Consider the following 22,496-nt stretch of genomic DNA (forward strand, 5'->3'; position numbering starts at 1 on the left):
TGGGAGAAAATTAAATAAGATTCTTTAGGTTCATTCCTCCAATTTTGTAAAACTCTACACAACTATTCCTTCATCCGTAGAAGAGGAGAGGGCAGCAGGCGTGGCTTGGCAATGTCTAGTAAATCCTGCTGTCCTCCTGTGAAGGTCTGTCTTTTATTTCTCTGCCCCTACCCGTAGGACCAATCCTAGCAAGAGTGAAGGCCAAGTGTTCTGGGCATGGTTAATACAGAAAAATCTTCACTACTGCCAGTCATGATTATCTTTGCCTCTCCTCCCTTTTACTCTTAAGGGCTTGAAGTCTACTTTTTTGGGTAGGTAGAAGAGCCAAAATATTGCTCATCTGAAATTTTGGTTGTGAGATTCCTTGTCATTTATAGAATAAATTCTTGTTCTAATCAAAGAAGCTAGAGTTACAATAGAAGGCCCTGTCTTTCTTCACAGCATCTTGAATTCTGTGCTCAAAACATGGCCCTGTTCCTCAGGCTGATGTTACAGCTCATGTTCTTCAGGATGGCAAGCCAGAGTATAGGGGCCAAGCTGCAGAGGTTGGTTGCTTTTTTGAGCATTTGACTTCTGTCAAAAATAAACAGTAAGGCGTTAAACTGGGGAAAGACAAGAACAGGGTATGCATTTCTGAGCCATCTTTTTTTGGTTGCTGTGTGAAGGACTGGAGGTTACCAGAGGCAAGAAGACTAACAGAAGGCTGTTGCAGGGATCTCCAGGGATCCTGAAGAGAAAAAATGGTGACCTAGATTGGAAATATGGATGGGAGGATGAGAAAGTATATGGATTCCTGAGATATTTGATGGTGTCAGGTATAGTTTTTGGAACTTCATCCAGGGGGAGATAGGGAGGAATCAAGAATGGCACTGAGATTTTTGGCTTAGGCAAGAGAGTGGATGCTGAAGCCATTCCTTGAGATAGCCAATACTGAGAAGGAAGTCTGGAGCTGAAAAAGATGAACTCAGTATGGATATGCTGAATTTGAGGTAGCTTTGGGACATTAATGCAACTGGAATGACTATTATGTAGTTAAATTATCACATTACTCTAAGTGTTCAATCCTTATATTATGTAACCACTGCTGAAATAACAAATTCCAAATTTCTTTTTTTTGTGGGTTTTTCTGTTTTTTGAGATGGAGTTTCGCTCTTGTTGCTCAGGCTGGAGTGCAATGGCACGATCTCGGCTCACTGCAACCTCTGCCTCCCAGGTTCAAGTGATTCTCCTGCCTTAGCCTCCCAAGTAGCTGGGATTACAGGAGCCTGCCACCACATCCGGATAATTTTTTTTATTTTTGGTAGAAACGAGGTTTCACCACGTTGGCCAGGCTAGTCTCAAACTCCTGACCTCAGGCGATCCTCCCGCCTTGGCCTGCCAAAATGCTGGGGTTAAAGGCGTGAGCCATCACGCCCAACTGTGTGTTTGTTTCTTAGAGATAAGTTCTCACTATATTGCCCAGGTTGGTTTCCAACTCATGGGTTCAAGGGACCCTCCTGTCTCGGCCTCCCAAAGTGCTGGTATTACAGGCATGCCTGGCCATGCCCAGTCATTTTCCAAATTTCTTAACAAGACTTACCATTTACCTTTTCCAGCTTTACTTCTCCCACCTATCCACACCCACAGTTGCCCAGCCCAAATTCATTTGGGTTCCTCAAAGGGTTAATGCTTTCTGTAGTCTCAAGGACTATGGGCCAGCAGTTCTGTCAGGAACTATTCTATTCTCCTTTCTGTGCATTCAACAAAGAATTAGAAAAATTAGCTGGGCGTGATGGTGCAAGACTGTAGTTTCGGCTACTCGGGAGGTTGAGGTGAGAGGATCTCCTGAGCTTAGGAGTTGGAATCTGCAGAGCCATGATCGCGCCACTGCACTCCAGCCTGGGCAACAGAGGAAGACCTTGTCTCAACAAAACAAAACAAAACAAATTCGTGAGGGCCCAGGTGGGTGCTAGGTGCTGGGATAAAACGGTGAGCAAAAAGAAGACTTTCTCCCTTCCCTTGCCTCATTATAGTATAATGGCAGATTTAAATACTAATCTAATAATTACACAAGAAAGAATTGCAAATGAGATCAGAGCTGCCAATCGAAGGCACCCAGTGGGAATGAGGGCCTACAATGGGATTTTCGCATAGCGAAAGCTTGCCTGAGAAGATAGAGTGGATTCATAGAGGGAGGAAAAAGCCTTCTATGCTGGGAGAACACCCCTGTGGAGGGGTGTAACTTGGCGCATTACGGGGAACTAGAGAAACGTGCACTTTTCCTGAGACATCAGGAAAGGAGCGAGGAGAGACTTATCATTTTGTCCTATAGCAGCCGCCATCTGGTGGCAGACAGCAGCAACCTCGTCGCACTGATTACTGGGAGTTGTAGTCTTGACGTGAGCTAGCTGGCATGGCGGCCTGCATTGCAGCGGGGCACAGGGCTGCAATGGGCCTAGGCCGGAGTTTCCAAGCCTCCAGGTTTCTGCTCCCCCCGCCGGCCTCTATCGCCTGCAGTAAGTGGAGCGGGACTTGCGAGCTGGGGCGCGTTAGGGGCCCAGGGTCAGGATGGGGGAGGCGAACCTGGAGATCAGAGGCAACCCCAGCGTTGGTCCCCCGTGGGACGCCGGGTTGGAGGAGATTGCGGGGCCCTGCGGGATCTCAGGGTTGGCACGAGAGTCCTGACCTCCGTCGTCCGCTCCCGCAGGAGTCCATGCGGGGCCTGTCCGGCAGCAGAGGACTGGGCCTTCCGAGCCCGGTGCGTTCCAGCCGCCGCCGAAACCGGTCATCGTGGACAAGCGCCGCCCCGTGGAACCGGAACGCAGGTGAGGCACTGCCCTGGCGCTAGGCCGGCAACTGGGGTCGGTGCGCGCGTGAGCGCGTTGGCGTTGGAGGTTCCGGCTCTCAGGTGGGGTCTGCACCTCCCCCTGCACGAGCCGGTGTGTAGGATTCATGAGCCCGCGCACTACACTGTTCTGTCTTTCTCACTTCTCCCCAAGCTAGCATTGAACTTCTTTGCAGTTTTATTGAGTCAGAACTTCAAGTAGGGATTCTCCATATTTTAAACTCTTTCCTCTGTGGTATTTGTCCTGTACCAGAGTTTTTCTCTGAGGTACATCCTGTTTATACCTGTTTACGTCCAAGAGCTGTTCTTTTCTCCCAAAAGACCCTTAACTCTGGATAGGAATTGATTGGCCAACTTAAAAAATTTGCTATGGTTTAGGTTGGAAGTTTTGGCAGACAAAGCACACTAAAACTTGCCACTAAATTGTTTCTGAAACGTACTCATCAAAACAGTGTGAATAAAAACTTAAATGAATGGTGGTAATCTTGGAAGTACATGTAAATTTAAAGGACTTAAGGTCGGAAAAGAGAGCTGTGTAACAACCTTTTTAAAAAGCCAGCTTTCAGAGGAAAAACCTGATATGATTATAGGCTTCTTGAAAGGGCTGTAGATTGTTGATTGGATTACTTCTGGGATTTTTTATTTTTTTATTTAAAAAATTTTTTTAGACAGAGTCTCAGTCACCCAGGCTGGAGTGCAGTGGTGATTTTAGCTCACTGCAGCCTCAAATTTCTGGGCTCAAGTGATCCTCCCGCCTCAGCCTCCTGAGTAGCTGGAACTACAGGTACTATGCCTGGCTTTTTTTTTTTGACATTTAAAATATTCCACAGATTTAAATAGAAGTAAACTTGGAGTTAGAGAACTAAGAGATTCAGAAAATATTTCCTTATAAAACTGTGTTTTTGAAGGTAGAAATTGAATATCTCTTTTAAATGGTGGCATTTAATTCACTTAAATAGGAATGTAAATTATATGCTCTAGAGAACAATTTGACAGAATTTAGTAAGTTTAAGTTGTGTATACCTTCTCACTCAGAAAGCACACAACTTAAACTCCTAACATGTATGTAAAGGAGACAAGCATGAGAATGAATGTAACAGTATTTTTTGTAACAAAAATTTAGAGGCAGCCTAGATATCCATCAGTAGGTGAACAGGCAAATACATTCATATGACAGAGTATTGTATAGCAGTGAAAAATGAGTGAATTAGAGCTAACTTTTAAACATGGAAGATTTTCACAAATCTGTGTGTAAAAAAACCTTTTAGAATAATTAATGTAGTAGGATGCTGTTTTTATGAAGTTTTAAAACTATAGGCCAGGTGCGGTGGCTCACACCTGTTATCCCAGCACTTTGGGAGGCCGAGGAGGGCAGATCACGAAGTCAGGAGTTCGAGACCAGCCTGGCCAACATGGTGAAACCCCCATCTCTACTAAAAATAAAAAAAATAAAAAATAAAAAAAATTAGCCAGGTGTGGTGGCATGTGCCTGTAATCCCAGCTACTCGAGAGGCTGAGGCAGAAGAATTGCTTGAACCCAGGATACGGAGGTTGCAGTGAGCCGAGATCGTGCCACTGCACTCCAGCCTGGGCGATAGAGCAAGACTCCGTCTCAGAAAAAAACAAAAACAAAACTATACTAAACAATCTATGTTGCCCAGACATGCATGCATATGTAAAGTAAAAAGAAATGTAAGGGGGACCTTCTGAAACTTTGCCAAACAGTCAAACCTAACTTTACCAGTAATGGTACCAGTTGATATTATGTGTCTCCCGATGTGACAGAATAAGTTGTTCACATCATCTCCCTGTAATATTCTTACTAAAATTATTTAACCTTAGTCTAGGCATGTGGAAACAATCCAGAATCCAGAGATGAGATAGTAGGCCTTGACTGTTCAAAAAAGTTAATATTATAAAAATACAAAGATGGAGAAAAGTCCTAGTCTGAGAGACTAACGACCAAATATGATGTGTCAAGCTTGATTGTATTTTGAATTGGGCAACGAATAGATGTAAAATACCTTCCCAGGATAATGACATACATTTGAGTATGAACTCTATATTAGACCAAGCTTGTCCAACCCATAGCCCAGGACAGCTTTAAATGTGGCCCAACACAAATTTGTAAACTTTCTTAAAACATTATGAGATTTTTTTTGTGACTTTTTTTTTTTTAAGCTTACCAGCTATCATTGGTGTCTTTTATGTGTGGCTCAAGATAATTCCTCCAGTGTGTCCCAGGGAAGCCAGATGATTGGATACCTCTGTATTAGATTATGTTATCAAATTAATGCTGACTTTTATAGGTGTCATAAGGGTATCGTGATAATATAGGAGCAAGTCTTTATTCTTAGCATAAGCCTTCTAAATTATTGAGGAATGAAATGCCTTGCTATTCCATTTTTTTGAGACAGAGCCTTGCTTTGTCACCCAGGCTGGAGTGCAGTGGCATGATCTTGGCTCTGCAGCCTCCCACTCCTGGGCCCCTCCCTACTCAGTCTCCCAAGCGGCTGGGACTACAGGTGCCCATGCCTGGCTATTTTTAAAATTTTTTTGTTGTAGAATGAGGTCTCACTATGTTGCCTAGGCTGGTCTGGAACTCCTGGGCTCAAATGATCTACCCTCCTTGGCCTCCCAAGTGTTGGGGTAACAGACGTAAGCCACCACACCTGGCTGACATTTTCAAATGGTTCAGAAAAAAATGATATGTATATATAAAGCAAATATAGCAAAATTTTAGCAGTTGGTAAAAGTAGATGAAAGATCTACAGGTGTTCATTGTATTACTATTTTTTGGTAGGCTTTGAAATTTTCAAAGTAGAAAATTGAGGAAGAGAAAGAAATTCATGGGAATAATCACCAAATTTAGGATAGTAATGAACTCTGTGAAGTAGGAAGGGGATACACAGGGGCTTACACAATATTGGTAATTTATTTCTTGAGGTGGGTGTTAGAGACATGAATATTCATTGTACTGTCATTTATACTTTTTATGTAGATTAAATATTTCATAACGAGCTTAAAATCAGTTAAAGAACAAAAAAGGAAGATTCTTATTTTTTAAGCAAAAGGATTTCACCTTTGTAAGACTTACACAATTTTCACATAGCTTCATTTCTACAGTCACAACAATCCTGAGGTAAACAGGCAGGGTCTAATCATTCTCTTTTTACAGAGGGAGAATCAGCAACTTAGGGAAATCAAAATGGGGACACTAACAGGATTTCTGTGGAAATTTAGGTAAATGAGAATTTATGGTGAATTTTTTATTCTAAAACAAATACCTCACCTTGGCCAAAATGGGACATTACCCAAGGTCCCCTACTAGGCCAGAGGAGAAAAGGAAGGACTTACCTCTTACAGAGGCACAAACAAGGCAGACTAGGACCCAGCAGTCGCCTAAGGCCCAAGGGTCTCCAGTTAGGAGAATGTGAAATGCAAGGACGCGGGACTGGCCTAAGGTATAGGAAGAGCAGTAAACAGAAGAAAACAGATGAGGAGGGGGGAAAAGCAAGAATTATTAAACATGGTCAAGGAGCAAAGAGCACTATGAAGCCTCAGGATTTCTTCAAGGTATACTGCTGTGCCAAGTCTAGAGAGCAGAAAGATACAACCACGAGACCCCAGGACTGCCAACCCAAATCCCTCCCACCCACACCTGTCATCCAAAGAAGAGAAAATGGTTCAGGGACATGATGTGCTGCAGCTGTGTCTCTGGATTTGTAGGTCGCTCCTCGACTTTTCAGCTCCCACACGATTCCTTGGGGCAGGTGACCAGTGAATGACACCGCATATGTACCTGGCTTAAAGTTACTGACTTGCTGCCACTTGGAGACCTAGCTGTCCTCTGGACTCATTGCATTGTTTCCATCAAAGGAAGAGCTAGTGCAGTCATATACCATCTCGGTTACTCTTTGTCTGTAGATAGGCGTCACAGTTGTCAGAACCATCATATTCAAACTGGTCTATAGTCTTGACCAGCAAACACAGCAAACAAGCCTGCAGATGCCGCAGGTCCTTCAGCACCATCTCAAGGGCCATCTTCTCTGATCAGGAAGATCATTTTAAAAGTCAGTTTAAAATTAGTGATTTATATGTTGATGTCTTTTCTGACATAATTTATTAGAGCATGTCTAGCTCAGTGTGAGGCCTATAGAAATGGTTATAGGCTTTGGAGACTGACCAACATACTTACATTTAAATCTTGATTTGACAGATTTATAGCTGATGTAGCAATGGGTTATTTACCTTTTTCAAGCTTCAGTTTCTTGCTCTGTAAAAAGGAGATGACACCAAACCCACATGGTTGCTAGAAGGATTAATTTATGCTATAGATGTTTCATAAAGCTTTTAACAAAATACCAGGTGAGTACTCAGGAATTGTTAGCTATTTTCATGAGCATTAACAATTTTAGAAATAAGATTGACTTTTATTTAGACAATGAAGAATAAAACACATCAATATCATATTCTTTAATTTCTTTGAAAAGCAACAGTTTTTCTTCTAGCAGCCTTTTGAGTTTACTTTTAATTAATTTATTTATTTGTATTTTTCACAGGTTCTTGAGTCCTGAATTCATTCCTCGAAGGGGAAGAACAGATCCTCTGAAATTTCAAATGGAAAGAAAAGATATGTTAGAAAGGAGAAAAGTACTCCACATTCCAGAGTTTTATGTTGGTCAGTAAGAGCTGTATGTTTTTATTATTAGTAATTGGATGGCTAGTTTCTAAGTGATTGGATGGTTAGTTTTCTTAAAAAGCAAAAGAAGATTGTTTTTTACATATCTGGGTTATGCTCATATGGAGTATTTATTCCTACATGAAAACATTTAGGAAGTTAAGAAGTTATCTAGAAATGCTATTTGTTTGTTTCTGCATCTTATATAAAGTTTACTTCTCAGCTGGGTGTGCTGAAAAAAATATTCACTTCTCTTTTGAATTTGTAGGAAGTATTCTTCGTGTTACTACAGCTGACCCATATGCCAAAGGAAAAATCAGCCAGTTTCTGGGGATTTGCATCCAGAGATCAGGAAGAGGACTTGGAGCTACTTTTATCCTTAGGAATGTTATCGAAGGACAAGGTAAGTTTTATTTCATCATTTTCATTGTCTAGAAAATGTTATCTCAGGATTCCTTTTTGTTTCTGCATCCTGGGATAAGAAATCTGAAATTTGAAAGTAGAAGGAGACTCTGAGAGAAGATATGGAGCCTGTGGCTTTAGAATGGATTGAGATTTGAAGTTAATGATTAAATATGGTTGATGGACTTCTTTCTCTTGAAGGCTTCTTATATTATTGGAACAACAGTCATTAGAAGTAGACTTTGGAAACCATGGCAACATCAAAGGGGGGAATAAATTACTATAAAGCAGTATGGGGATATTCGTTTTAGGAGCAAATAACCCACGAGTAAAACTTTAAGACAAACCTATAATGTCTTCGTGAATTACTTGCTCCTAAAATGAATACCCACATTTTACTTTATGTTGTGACACAAAACAAAATTATCACTGTCTTATATGACTTGCGAGGAATTTTAAAAGGCAAAATTGTGTTTATATACTATGCCTTATAGGCAGAGGAACAAGGAGTAAAACTCTAGCAAGATTATTAATTAAAATGGCAGGAACAGTTAAGTTTATCAAGTTGTATGCTTCATGAAGTTCCAACAACAAGGTATTCTTATTTTCAAAGAAACTGAAAATGTGAAAGCAGTTTCTGTCTTGCTTATTCTGTAATGACCTGGTGGGCTATGCGTGCAGGAATTCAGCAGGACTTAATTGATTGGTGCCTTCAGTCAGGTCAAATACTTGGAGAGGTCTTGTAATAGAAGTAAATGAGCATAGGAGTGAGTCATTTGATTTTCTTTAAGCATTAAGATAGTAATAGTTTCTACTCTACATGGTTCTAGCCAATCAACTGTGAGATATTGTATTTGAAGTACTGGACACAGAATCCTCAAAAAGGATTAGCTGCCTCTTGCCATTCTCTATAGTATGTCTGACTATTATAACCTGCCTCAACCTTCCCCATCACTACTGCATTAGTGTTTCCTTCTTGTCCAATGGCTTTGTATACCATCTGTATAATGATAACTTCCAAATTTATAACTCCAGGACTGACCCTTTTTAAGTTCCAGATTTGCATATGCAGCTATCTGATCAACACTCCATTTGGATGTCTTATCAGCATAAGTTGAAAGCAGAACTCTTTATTTCCACTTGCAGGGTGTTCCATTCACAGTCTTTTCTATTTCCATAAATGGTACCACTGCCTACCTACTTACTTTCACACATGCAGTCAATCTAGTTTTCTTGGCATAGTCTCCAAAAAATATATCACGATTTTGTCTGTTCTTCCCTCTACATTGCTATCACCCTCATCCATGTCACCATCATCTGCTTGCATTTGTGCGGTCTCTCTGGTTTACATTTCTGGTATCTTATTCTGTTTGTGCTGTTGTAACAAAATGCTACAGGCTGGGTAATTTAGAAAGAACAGAAATTTATTTCTCACAGTTCGGGAGCCTGGGAAATCTAAGTTCAAGGTGCTGGCAGGTTTTGTATTTGGTGAGGCCTCCTTCCCTGCATCTTGTTGCTGTGTGCTCTGGAAGGGCCAAGCACTGTGCCCTCACATGGTGCAAGGTGGAAGGGCAAAAAGCAAAACTAGTTCTCTCTAGCCCTTTAATCCACTAATCCTTAATCAAAGGAGCTTCTAACCAAAGTTGGAACTTAATATTTTACTTCTTTTGTACCATTAATCTTATTACTCTTAACATGGAAGATTGATTTTTCTTCAAGTAATTGGGAGATAAAAAACATGACATAGGGAAGAATTCAGACTTTCTCTGAAGTTACTACTATGAAAATTGAAGAGATATGTGACTCAACATATTTCTAGAAGCCATTTTTTTTTTAGACTATCATTCCAATTCAGACTTTCTCACTTTATATTTAAATGGATTTTAGCTTATTTCTATTTCTTTCAGTAATCTTTATCTTAAAAATTTCAAATTAATGACACATTTTCTACATGCGAAACTTTGTGCTAATTCCTTTATGAAATGCTTTTACTGCAGTATGAAACATGTATAGGAATGTGGACTTAGATTGTAAGAATATGTTTTCTGTTCTATTTAGGTGTCGAGATTTGCTTTGAACTTTATAATCCTCGGGTCCAGGAGATTCAAGTGGTCAAATTAGAGAAACGGCTGGATGATAGCTTGCTATACTTACGAGATGCCCTTCCTGAATATAGCACTTTCGATGTGGATATGAAGCCAGTAGTACAAGAGCCTAACCAAAAAGTTCCTGTTAATGAGGTATGGGTTATACATTTGAAACTAGAAGTTCAAGTATAAAATAAGAAAGAAAGAATCATCTTAATGAAAACTTGAATTTTTGCTCATGCCTATCAGCCTAACTATTGCTTTTTTTTTTTTTTTTAAATCTTCCTTAGCTGAAAGTAAAAATGAAGCCTAAGCCCTGGTCTAAACGCTGGGAACGTCCAAATTTTAATATTAAAGGAATCAGATTTGATCTTTGTTTAACTGAAGAGCAAATGAAAGAAGCTCAGAAGTGGAGTCAGCCATGGCTTGAATTTGATATGATGAGGGAATATGATACTTCAAACATTGAAGCTGCAGTATGGAAGGAAATTGAAGCGTCGAATAGGTCTTGATTCTGAGAATGAATTTAGTTAGTTGCAGAAGATACATTGGCTCTACGAGGATATATTTTGAGACCAATTTAATTTTCATTTATAAGAACATAGTAATTAAGTGAACTAAGCATTCATTGTTTTATTCATACTTTTTTTCTAAAATAAAACTTGTACAACCAGTTTATTACTCTAAAAAGAGAATTACACATGACAAATGGTCTGATGTCCATTTGCTTATTGGAGGCAAAGCTACAATAGAAGTCAGAGCATCACCAGAATGGTCTTTAATGAGCATGGAACCTTAGCAAAGGGAATAGGTGGGATGATTTTTTTTTAAAATTGTGAAACAATTCATAAACACAACAATGTATGATTTACAGAATAATAAAATAAACATTCATGTACCCACTATCAGGTTAAGAAATAGAACATTTATTAATATCTAAGAATGTTAAGAAATAAAACATTTAATAAGATCTCAGAAGACTCTGGTATATCTGCAATTGTATCTCTCTCCTTTTTAAATGTAAATATCATCTTGACTTGTTAATCATTCCATTGCATTTCTTTTAGTTTACTCCCAACACATATATTCTTCAATAATATATTTAATTTTGAAAAACCTGAAAAAAAAAAAAAGAAAAACCTATTAGTAAGTATAAAGGGGCAGTATTACTATTATTGCATGAAGGCTTCAAGGGAAACGTTACAGTCCTTGGGTCATAGTCTGGCTTCAGCTTCCTCTGAGAGTTTACAAAGGCCAATTTTGAGCAAATTCATGGCTAAGGTTATGAGTGAGTTCTGCTAAACAGAAGGCTCACCACAGGGTATCTGGCAGGATTATACTGGGTAACTGGATGTTGCAGAAATGTGGTTAGAGGAAGTAAACTGTTTTTTGATGCTCACAGTGTGATGAATCACTCTATATCTTAGGATTAGGTTAAAACAATACCTTTGGTATGATATGAGTGTTGTTGCTGATCCATGCAGCATGGATTGGAAAGCTGGGGTATAATCACACATGCTAAAGAAAAGCATGTAATTTGGTCCATACTCACCTGGATATACTGTTCCTCAGGTTAAAAAGTACAGTACTATCCTAAATCTTGAAGGCAACTCTCAGCCTATCCATTGAGTTACCTTCAGATCTGCCCTCTGGTTCCTAGCTGTCTTGGGACTAACTTCTTTCCTGCGCTCAGCTGTTTTCTGGATTCCATGTTTTCCATTTTATTGAGTACTAACTTGTTTTGCTGGAGCACATCCTTTGGTAGCTTCTAGAGGAAGTTTGTGTGGAGGTAAAATTTTTGAGACCTTGCATGTCTCATGTTTGATTGATACTTTATACATTTAGGTAGGAGGTAATTTTCCTTCAGGACTTTAAAAATATTGTTGCTCCATTTTCTTTGTTTCTATTGTTGTATTGAGAAATCCAATGCCATTTTGATTTCCGTTTCTCATAAATTTCATGATGATGTGTCTGGGTGTGGGTCTATATTTATCCATTGTATTGGGTTTTAGGTGAACCCTTCCAAGATAGCAACTCATTTCTGTCAGTTCTGGGAAACACTTAGCATTGGTTGATGATTTATTCTCTGCTGCTTTGTTCTCCAAACTATTATTTGGATGTTGGATATCCAGCACTGGGTATCTATTTTCTTACCTCCCTCCCTTGACCCCAGTCTGTTTTTTAGCTCTTTAGCTCAATCTTCCAACTCTTTGCTATTGTATTTTAAAATCTTAAGACCCCTTCTTGATTTGTAGAAGTTCCTTTTCTTATAACCAAAAAGCCTTTATCTATGGATTTGTTCATAGATAAGGGGTATTCAGTGTAGTGTATTTTTTTCATTTAAAATTGTTTGCACATCTACTTCCTCCAGATTTCTTTCTGTATTTATTTTCTGTTGTCTATATTTCAGACTTTTCCAGGATATCTGATAATCTTTGGCTGTTTTCTTATGGTTGAAAGAGGGACTAAAAAGCTTGGAAAGCCTTTGGGTTGTGGGAAGGGGTTGTCTTTAGGATTATCTGAATGGGCTTTTTTGGGAGTCCCCTCCTCCACATGAATATTTTGGTTTTGTCAGATTCCCTAGAATAGAGGCTTCCAATCTCTTTCCAGGAGGGGTCTGTCCAGGAAGGAGATTGTGTAGGGGTCTGTCAGACAGCAGCTTTCAGCTACTTCCTTGATCTTTTTCACTAATGATTATACAGTCATCTAACTACTGTCAACAAGTAATAGATATCCTATCCTTCACTTATTTAGATTATTTGCTGAGATAACCTCTGAAAATAAAAGGTTAACAAGAGCCTATATCTTATATTTTTCTTCTCTTTATCTTGTTAGAAGATAGCTATTAAAGCCTGTTCTTTTTCTGTCTTGATAAACATTTCAATCTTGGTAGAATGGTAGATGGGTTTATTTTAGGACCTAAAGCTCTGCAAATGTATGATCAGCTTGTAAGTACAGGTGCTCAAAAGCATGTAAACAATCATGCTTTTTACTCTGCAGGAATATCTTTAAAATTCTTGTGAATTTTCCCCCAGAAGTAAAGCAAATCTTCCCCCAGAAATAAAATTAAATGTGCATAATCTAAAGCTTTTTTTAATTGTAGTAGGATATATATATAACATAATTTACCATTGTAAACATTTTAAATTTACAAGTCAGAGGCATTAATTACATCACAATGTTGTGAAATTATTACGACTATTTACAAAATTTTCTCATCACCCCAAACTGAAACTCTGTAACTGTTAAGCAATGACCTCATTCCTGTATCTCTCCCAAACCCAGGTAACCTCAAATCCTTCTTTTTATCTTTGAGACAAGGTCTCATTCTATCACTCAGGTAGGAGTGCGGTGGTGTGATCATAGCTCATTGCAGCCTCAAAATCCTGGGCTCAAGCAATCCTCCCACCTCAGCCTCCTTGAGTAGCTAGGACTATAGGCACATGTTAACTGCACCTGGCTGATTTTGTTTTTTGTAGAGATGTGGTCTTGCTATGTTTCCCATGGTGGTCTTGAGCTCCTGGCCTCAAACAGTCCTTAAGATTCATCCATGTTGTGGCATGTATCAGAATTTCATTTGTTTTTATGACTAAATAATATTCCGTTGTATGTATACACAATTTGTTTATCCATCCATCTTCTGATGAACACTGGGATATATCTACCTTTTGGCTATTGTGAATAATGCTGCAATAAACATTGACATAACAAGTATGTATTTGATTGCTTGTTTCTAAGTTCTTTTGGGTATACATCTTGAGTGGAATTGCTAGATGTCATGTTTTATTTCTCTTGTGATTTCTTCTTTGATCCCCTGGTTGAGTGTGTTAATTTCTACATGTTTATGAATTTCCCACTATGTTTTTGTTATTGATTTCCAAGTTCATTCCATTGTGATTAGAGAAGATACTCAGTATGATTTTAATGTTTTTGAGAATTGGTGTGTGGCCTGATAGATGGTCTGTCCTGGAGAATGTTCCTCATACACTTGAGCAAAATGTGTATCATGCTATTGTTGACTGTAGTGTTCTATATGTCTCTTAGGTCAAGGTGGTTTATAATGTGTTAAGGTTCTCTTTTTTTAAAGAAATTTTTGCACAGGGTATCTTTTTCTATGTGTTTCATGTATTTGTGTCTTTGGATCTATAGTCTCTTGTAGACAGCATATCACTATCTTTTTTTTTTTTGTCCATTCTGCCAATTTCTGCCTTTTGATTGGAAAATTTAATCCATTTACGTTTAAAGTAATTAAGGAAGGACTTTCTTCTACCATTTAACACTTTTTCTATATGTCATATATTTTTTTGACCCCTCATTTCCTCTTTATGGCCTTCTTTTCTGTTTTTTTTTGTAGTGAACTAGTCTGATTCTCTTTTCACTCCCCTTTGTGTATATTTGTTAGATATTTTATTTGTGGTTGCTACGGGAATTATAGTTAACATCCTACACTTAAAACAATCTAATTTAAACTGATACCAATTTACCTTCAATAGCATACAAAATCTCTACTCCTGTAAAGCTCTGGCCCTGCCCCCCCTTATGTTATTGATGGCACAAATTACATGTTTATATATTTGATGCCTAATGAATAATTTATAGTTATTTGTATGAGTTGGTCTTTTAAATCATTTAGGAAATAAAAAGTGGAGTTAGAAAACAGTATGACAGTACTACTGACTTTTATATTTGTCAATATATTTATCTTATTTTGGATCTTTATTTCATTATACAGATTTGAGTTACTGTCTAGTGCCCTTTCATTTCAGCCCAAAGGATTCCCTTATGCATTTCTTGCAGGGCAAGTCTAATTGTAATAAACTCCCTAAGCTTTTGTTTTATCTGAGAATGTCTTGATTTCTCCCTTATTTTTGATGGACTTACTATGCAAAGACTTTAAACAATTGTCTTAAATAAGCCCAAAGAGCTAAAGGAAAACATGGACAAAGAACTAAAGGAAGAAAGACATATGAACAAAATGAGAATATCAATAAAGACATAGACATTATAAGAAGGAACCAAAGATAAATTTTGGAGCTGAAAAGTACAGTAACTGAAATAAATTCACTAGAGGCGTTCAACAGTTAATCTGAACAGGGAGAAGGGAACACTTTTTTCAAGCAATGCCTACTCTTAACGATGAGTGCTCTGTCAATCCTTTAAGTAGCCCCAGACAGGCTACCAGAGACTTAAGAATTTGTAAGTTCTGCTCTGCTTCCTCTAGAAATGGGGATCAGGGTCCAACACAGAATGCAGCTGCTGATTTCAAGACTGCTGCAACACCAGGGAGCTTGTGGGGGAAGGGCAAGCAGAAATGTCAGAAAGCTTTCTCGCCATTTTAAAGTTGCCTGTTCCTGACTCAGCATTTGCTTCAATGCTATAAACTTTTTACTGTTTTCTAGAGTTCTGATAAAATTGACTATGCCTGTTCCTGCTTTAAAAATATATATATATATTTTTTAGAGATTGGGGTCTCACTATACTGACCAGGCTGGTCTTGAACTCCTGGCCTCAAGCCATCCTCTCATCTCAGCTTCCCAAAGTGCTGCAATTACAGGCGTGAACCACCACACCCAGCCCCTGTTTTTCAATGTGCCTACTCCACCATGTTGCTCAAGTGTGTATATTTTCTAAACTACCCTGTAGTGTCGTGATGGGAAATCCCTTAGCCTTTTGAATAACTCAGATCAAAAACTTAGTTTATCCTATTAGAAGGATTAGAAAAATGATATATCTTTCACTTTTTCAGGGATAGGCTCCTCATTAGAAGGCTCCTATGTGCCAGATGCTGTACAACACATTTCTCTTAATGGTTACAAGCTTGTTGCCAAGGCTGATCTTGAACTCCTGGCCTCAAACGATCCTCCCAGCTCAGTCTCACAAAGTGTTGGGATTGTCTGGCCGACTAATGACTATCTTAACTCTTGTGTTTCAATGTTTATTTATGCCTTCTTTTATCTTGACTGATTGTATGACTATGTCTTCTAGAACAATGTTGAACAGAAATGGTGAGAGCAGACATCCTTAATATTTCACCATTAAATATGATGTTAGGTATAGATTTTTCTCACAGATGCCCTTTATCAGATTGAGGAATTTATATTCCTACTTTGCTGAAAGGTTTTTGTAGTCTGAGGGGGTGTTGAATTTTGTCAAACACTTTTTCTGTAATAATTGAGATGACTGGTTCTGCAGTCATCGAGATGTGGATTTTCTCCTTTATTCTGTTCATGAGTGATTACACTGGTTGACTAATGTTAAACCAACCTTACTTTCCAGGAATAAACCCTATTATCTTTTTTATACATTGCTGGATTTGATTTGCTGATTATTTTAAGGACTTTTATTTCTACATTCATGATAGATATTGCTGTTTTTTTCTCATGATGTCTTTTGCAGGATTTGTATCATATATGGCATTTCTGAGGTATACCTAAGTATCATTTATTCAAGGACCTAAGAAATGCAAAAATCAATTGCTTTGAGGTTATTTTTCCATCATGAAAAAAATTTCTTTAAAGTCATCTGTCTGATTCTGTAAAAATTTCACATTCTTTATGTGAACAAAAAGCTGAAAGAAATTCAGGGAAAGAATTAAGATGTGATATGAATTGCCAACCCAATGTTTTGTTCTTGCTAGCTGTGTTTGCCCTCCTTATTCCATCCATTTCATAGTAATAAGAAAAAAAAGAATTTTACATTGAGATTTAGGTAAATGTTTGAATTACAGTATATGATAAAAACCTTCAAAAACGTTCAAACTCCAGGTATAATGAAATTTAATTGAAAATTACTATAGCAGTTTAAGTCAATTTGTAGTTTTGAAACCAGTTTTAATATTTTATCTTCCACAAAAAGGTAGGAAGGTTTCGGTGCTGAACTTAAAAATATAAAGGAACATGTCCAACATATCTTTAGGTAAAAATCCAAAAGTCAGAGGGTAATTTCCAAATGTGTACTTTAATAGAAAAAGATTACAAATTTCATATGCAATAAAGTATCTGCCACTTATGTAAAAAAAAAAACCCAAAACTTTATGTACACATACAAACACATAACATTTTTGTAAATAGAGAAAAGGTCTAAAAGGATAACATTAAAATGAAAACAGTAGTTACCTCTGGGGACAACAGTTGTGTGGAAATGCTAACTGCTTTTCAACAATGGTTTGCATTTTCTAGATGAGATTCTATTCTTGTATAATTTTGTTACTAATATAAACATTAAAAAATTCTTCATACCAGTGAATCACAAGTCCTCACTGCAACAGACATAACACACCCAACTCCTAAAATAAATTACATGTAGTTTTGAAGGTAGGGGTGACATAAAAGTAGGCTGTATATTCAAATCCTACAATATATTCTATTTTTTCCAATTATCTTTTGGGCAACAATTTGCAAAATATATTTACAGTTTCCCTTAAGTTATTTAATAAGAAGACTTAGAAAAATTACTAGTAAACTAACATTTTTGGAAAATTTTCTTAATTTCTTTTGATTAAATTATCTTGCCTCTGTCTTATTAGACAAATATTTTATCAGAAAATGAATCACATGTTCTGAGTATTTAAAATATCTGTTTCCTTCTTAGTCCTACCACCAATGACAAAAAAAAAGTAGTAATTTGCTAATAAGTAATGACTTAATGCTTCAAAAAACATCAACAAATTTAAAAGAAAGGCCAAACATGGTTGCTCAAGCCTGTAATCCCAGCACTTTGGGAGGTCAAGGTGGGTAGACTGCTTGAGCTCAAGAGTTCGAGACCAGCCTGGGCAATGTCAGGAAACCCCATCTCTACAAAAAAAACACAAAAATCAGCTGGGCATGGTGGTGCATGCCTATAGTCTCAGCTACTTGGGAGGTTGAAGTGGGAGGATTGCTTGAGCCCAGAAGGCAGAGGTTGCAGTGAGCCGAGATTGTGCCACTACTCTCCAGCCTGGGTGACAGAGCCAGACCCTTGCTCAAGCCTGTAATCCCAGCACTTTGGGAGGTCAAGGTGGGTAGACTGCTTGAGCTCAAGAGTTCGAGACCAGCCTGGGCAATGTCAGGAAACCCCATCTCTACAAAAAAAACACAAAAATCAGCTGGGCATGGTGGTGCATGCCTATAGTCTCAGCTACTTGGGAGGTTGAAGTGGGAGGATTGCTTGAGCCCAGAAGGCAGAGGTTGCAGTGAGCCAAGATTGTGCCACTACTCTCCAGCCTGGGTGACAGAGCCAGACCCTGTCTCAAAAAATACAATTAAAAAAAATTAAAAGAAAAATGGCAAATAAGGAAAACTTCTGCCATGAGCATGGGCAAAAAATCAATATCTTAAAAAATATAAAGGTCTTAAAAGTCCATAAGAAAAAGATGGATATTTCAGAAATAATTACAAATGGCCAAAACCAATATGTTTACTCTCTAATAGCCAAAACAAAATAAGCTATTAAAATAAGATTATTTTTATCTTTCAAATTTTCAATGCATTTTAAAAAAGGATAATAACTACTGCTGGTAGGGATTCATTGGCACTCACGCTTGTGTTGGTACATTAAATTGGTATGGATTTCTAAAGGATAATTTGATAATCAGCAAATGCCTTAATCATTTAATACTTAGCAAATAATTCACTCCAACTGAGATTTTCATATTGACTTATTTTTAAATAAAGGTAGTTAAACAGAACTAAAAGATATCATTGTGGTTCAGGACAGAAGACTTATTAGCATGCTCACTTAAGCTAAAACCTTTAGCAAGGTTTATCCAGTTCCTCTCTTAAGAAAATTGAAAGACCAGCCAAAAGAATCAAAGGGAAACACGTTGAGCTCTAAAAGCTCCAGTGCATTTAATTCCTTAGAACACCACAGAATCATGGCAGCTTTTCATGATGCCAGAAGGTAAAGCACGGGGGGAATACAGAGGTGGAGTCTTGCTTTTTTTCAAATCCTACCTTCTATTACAGGGAATAAAGAAGAGAGAGGCACCAGCTTCTTCTCAAGCAAAGGAACTGAGTTTGTAACTATATTAAAATTTTAGCATTTTCCAATAAAGTTTATTCAATCTTCTTTAATTAGTGATTTAAGATGGTCTAGGTGATGCTCTCCTATGAAGGATTCTGCTTGATTCAAAGCTTTTATTTTCACCAAAATAAGAATTATTTCTTCGACTTCATCCCTGAAAAACAAAACAAATTTCTCCCTTTAAAAATGCAGTGCATGAGGGAACAGCGGTCAATTCAGAACCTGATCATCAGTTGTTAATCTAAAACAAAAGCTTTACCTTAAGCCAGTATCTAAAAGTAGCATAAAACACAGAGAGATGCTGCCATCTCCACTTAACTATAAAGTTCAAATACAGATCATTAGTGGATGTATTCTGGCAAATTTCAATGTGAATTACTGTAAAAAGTAGAAAAGCATATAGTAAGTCTATCAGAAATTTTAGTAGTGCTGTGTTGCTATCAGCTTGTATGAGACACTGGTGGAAGCAATGGTGGAAGTATATTCACACATCATGACATTAGCTAATAATACAAATCTGAGTCTTTTTTTTTTTTTTTTAAGGGACTTGGTCTTGCTCTGCTGGCCAGACTGGAGTACAGTAGCACAATCATAGCTCACTGCAGCCTCAACCTCTCAGGCTCAAGCAGTCTTCCCACCTCTGCATCCTCAGTAGCTGGGACTCAGATGCATGCCACCATGCCTAGCTAATAGCTAATTTTTCAATTTTTTGTTCTAGAGACAGGGTCTTGCTATGTTTCCCAGGCTGTTCTCAAACTCCTGGGCTCAAGTGATCCTCCTGCCTCAGCCTCCCAAAGTGCTGACATTACAGGTGTGAGCCACCGTGCCCGGCCAAATCTGGGCTTAAAAATTTTTTTTGGAGAGGGAGTTAACAGGAATACCACTGTATTTAAGCCCCTAAACAGCTGGTGCTGTGAATGAAACATTCAGAACAGAGAGCTAGCTACTGCTGGATAAATACCAAGCTGCAGACCTGTACTTAACAACTGTTGAGTCTCTAAAAATGGCCAGGAAAATTAAAAACACATTTAAAAAGTGCTTAATAAAAGGTTTTTGATTTATAGTCTTAATTCTATATTCCCTTGCGCTATAGTTTTTTGAATGTGCTTAATTTGGGGGGGATTTACATTTTAAAATATGAATATGCATAAGCCATCCAAAAGGTAACCATAAAAATATCTACTAACTCTACAGTATCACAGTTTTAACAAATTTTTAAAAGTACAGTAAAAATACAAATCTTTCTAAAAATTGTTGAGAGCATACAGAATCCTTGAACTATGTTTATAGAAGTGAAAATAAAATATGCATTACCTGAATTCACTTCTAGATAATTTATGTGCAGACTGCAATAAAAACTGAATGAAGTTTTCTAGCTGTGGAATAGATGTCCTCATGGCAGAATTTTCAAACCATTTTTCTGGTAGACATGCTGCTACCTGTTAATCAAAACACATGGCTGGTTTACAATGATAGTTATCTATGAAATCTTGCTAACATAATCTCATAGTGATACTGTAAGCTGAGTATCATTCTCCCCATTTTATAGTCTATGGTTAAATAAAAATTTCTAAAAATTTCCCTTTGTGTCCAAGGCTATATATATTTTGGAAATTCATTCTTTAGTGCTAAGAACTTAAAATACACTACTCGCTATGAACACTCCCTAGTAGTACTAGTAATTCTTTCTATATTCTTGTATTTGTGAGTCATTAAATCTGTACAAAACATAATTTACAACTAAAAACCACAAATGTCTAGACACAAAATATTTGGTCAATACAACTCTAAAATACATACATTCACTATGATACAAAGAATGAAAGATAAATTATGTTTTTAATCTTCTATCAAGGTAATACATTGCCTTAATTGTAAAGCAGCAGAATGAATCAATGTAGGTGCATTCAATTTTTCTTTTGGAAATGGAAATTACATTTTATCATTGTCATCCTAAGAGTAATACAAGATTTTGAGAAAAGTTTGGTAAAAACAGAAAAATGTTAGAAAAAATTAAAAAAAAACTTCCTCATAGCAGAAACAAGGGAAAACAAGGAAGGGAAAAGGGGAGAAAGGAAAAAACTCTATATTGTTCCTGGAGAGAACAATATATGACTATCTTATGACCAGACCAACTCAAAGTTCTAAGCTTTTTTCTAGTGCTTGTATATATTTAAAATTCCGTGCTATGTGTGGGATCATAACTGCAAGTGGGAGTGTTGCATTCAATCTCTGTCTCATCTTTAGCTAGGGACTAGGGTCTGGAAAGCTTTCTCGAGAGTCTTGGAAAGTTTCTTAATCTTAAGACAGAATGAGGTGTATGTGTAAGAATGCTTTTATTATTCCATCAGACTTTAGGGTCTGAGAAAACCCAGGCAGGTTCTTAATGGGTTGGTTTTTGCATTCCAGTTTCTCCAGTTTTTTAATGTTTAGCTTACACTTTCATTAAAGTTATAGTAACGGGTTCGTGGAAACTGACTGTTCTGTTTGTTTCCATTAGGAAACCTGGCCTGCCACAATATCACACTATTCAAAGAAATTCCTAGATAATCATACAGATTATGTTACAGTTGGTAACATCAAGATCAATATTTATAGAAAGCAGAGAGTTGGGGAAAAAATTAAAATGCACCCTATATATTACACAGTATATTAAATAAAGGTTCTGGAATGTGCTCTTTCTAAGGCTGGTCAGCATTTAAAACATGGTTGAGGAAAAAGACTTATTCTAGGCTGGGCGCGGTGGCTCACGCTTGTAATCCCAGCACTTTGGGAGGCTGAGGCGGGCGGATCACGAGGTCAGGAGATCGAGACCACGGTGAAACCCCGTCTCTACTAAAAATACAAAAAAAAATTAGCTGGGCGTGGTGGCGGGCGCCTGTAGTCCCAGCTACTCGGAGAGGCTGAGGCAGGAGAATGGTGTGAACCCGGGAGGCGGAGCTTGCAGTGAGCCGAGATTGCGCCACTGCACTCCAGCCTGGGCGACAGAGCGAGACTCCGTCTCAAAAAAAAAAAAAAAAAAAAAAAAATAAATAAATAAATAAAAAGACTTATTCTACTCTTTAATCACCTCTTTCAACTATTCAGGAAAAATACAGACACACCGACTGCCTAAGGCCGAAGATCCTATAAGTTTTGTTATGTAAACTCTTTTTAAAAGTTTTAAAACCGTCCTTTACTATTGAATGTCATTTGCACTTGTTTTCCCCTTGTTTTGTATCACAAGTCTCAATAAAATTCTCATTTAACCATGTAGCTTTTCCATTAATGATCCCAGCACTAAAAGTCGATTTTCTTGGCCTGGTTTTTAACCATATGCTGTGGAAAGAATGCTGTGTAAATATATTTCCTCTTCTCCACTTCATAATAGACCCTATGGTCAAAGGGGACTAAACTAAACCTGAACAACATAACATGGATGACGATTTAAATTTTTAATATATAATGCTTAAAACTGTATGATATAAAAACTATAGCCAGAACAATCATGGTTGACTAATAA

The 22,496-nt window shown here is 37.7% G+C and overlaps 2 protein-coding genes and 1 pseudogene across 6 annotated transcripts in view; 1 reads left to right on the forward strand and 2 right to left on the reverse strand.

Annotated features, from left to right (window-relative positions):
* Positions 1 to 2,276: 2,276 nt before the first annotated feature.
* Positions 2,277 to 13,708, forward strand: MRPL19 (mitochondrial ribosomal protein L19). The gene is made up of 6 exons (XM_055240623.2): positions 2,277 to 2,495; positions 2,687 to 2,804; positions 7,387 to 7,505; positions 7,774 to 7,908; positions 9,966 to 10,147; positions 10,285 to 13,708. Exons 1-6 carry the CDS (start codon positions 2,393 to 2,395, stop codon positions 10,504 to 10,506), a joined length of 879 nt encoding a protein of 292 aa, XP_055096598.1. The 5' UTR covers positions 2,277 to 2,392; the 3' UTR covers positions 10,507 to 13,708.
* LOC129462173 (transcription elongation factor SPT4-B-like) lies at positions 5,640 to 6,872 on the reverse strand (annotated as a pseudogene).
* Positions 10,900 to 22,496, reverse strand: part of GCFC2 (GC-rich sequence DNA-binding factor 2) — a 55,029-nt gene continuing 43,432 nt past the window's right edge. For 3 of the 5 annotated variants that reach the window (XM_055240619.2, XM_055240620.2, XM_055240621.2), the window contains exons 16-17: positions 20,309 to 20,433; positions 16,933 to 19,148 (exon numbers count right to left, since the gene is read on the reverse strand). In XM_055240619.2, coding sequence (XP_055096594.2) covers positions 19,031 to 19,148; positions 20,309 to 20,433 — 243 coding nt within the window. In that variant the 3' untranslated portion in view covers positions 16,933 to 19,030. Of the gene's footprint in view, positions 11,112 to 16,932; positions 19,149 to 20,308; positions 20,434 to 22,496 lie in introns of those variants that run through there. The other 2 variants (XR_008650586.2, XR_010115394.1) reach the window with 1 other exon arrangement.

This window comes from Symphalangus syndactylus, chromosome 14 (assembly GCF_028878055.3).
Source record: "Symphalangus syndactylus isolate Jambi chromosome 14, NHGRI_mSymSyn1-v2.1_pri, whole genome shotgun sequence".
Taxonomy (NCBI): Eukaryota; Metazoa; Chordata; class Mammalia; order Primates; family Hylobatidae; genus Symphalangus; species Symphalangus syndactylus.

Bases quoted from the DNA above. Each gene is read 5' to 3' on its own strand.
- MRPL19 (XM_055240623.2), top strand. From the start codon at position 2,393: ATGGCGGCCTGCATTGCAGCGGGGCACAGGGCTGCAATGGGCCTAGGC. The intron at 7,909-9,965 runs GTAAGTTTTATT...TGTTCTATTTAG, and splicing joins GAATGTTATCGAAGGACAAG to GTGTCGAGATTTGCTTTGAA. The intron at 10,148-10,284 runs GTATGGGTTATA...AATCTTCCTTAG, and splicing joins AAAAAGTTCCTGTTAATGAG to CTGAAAGTAAAAATGAAGCC.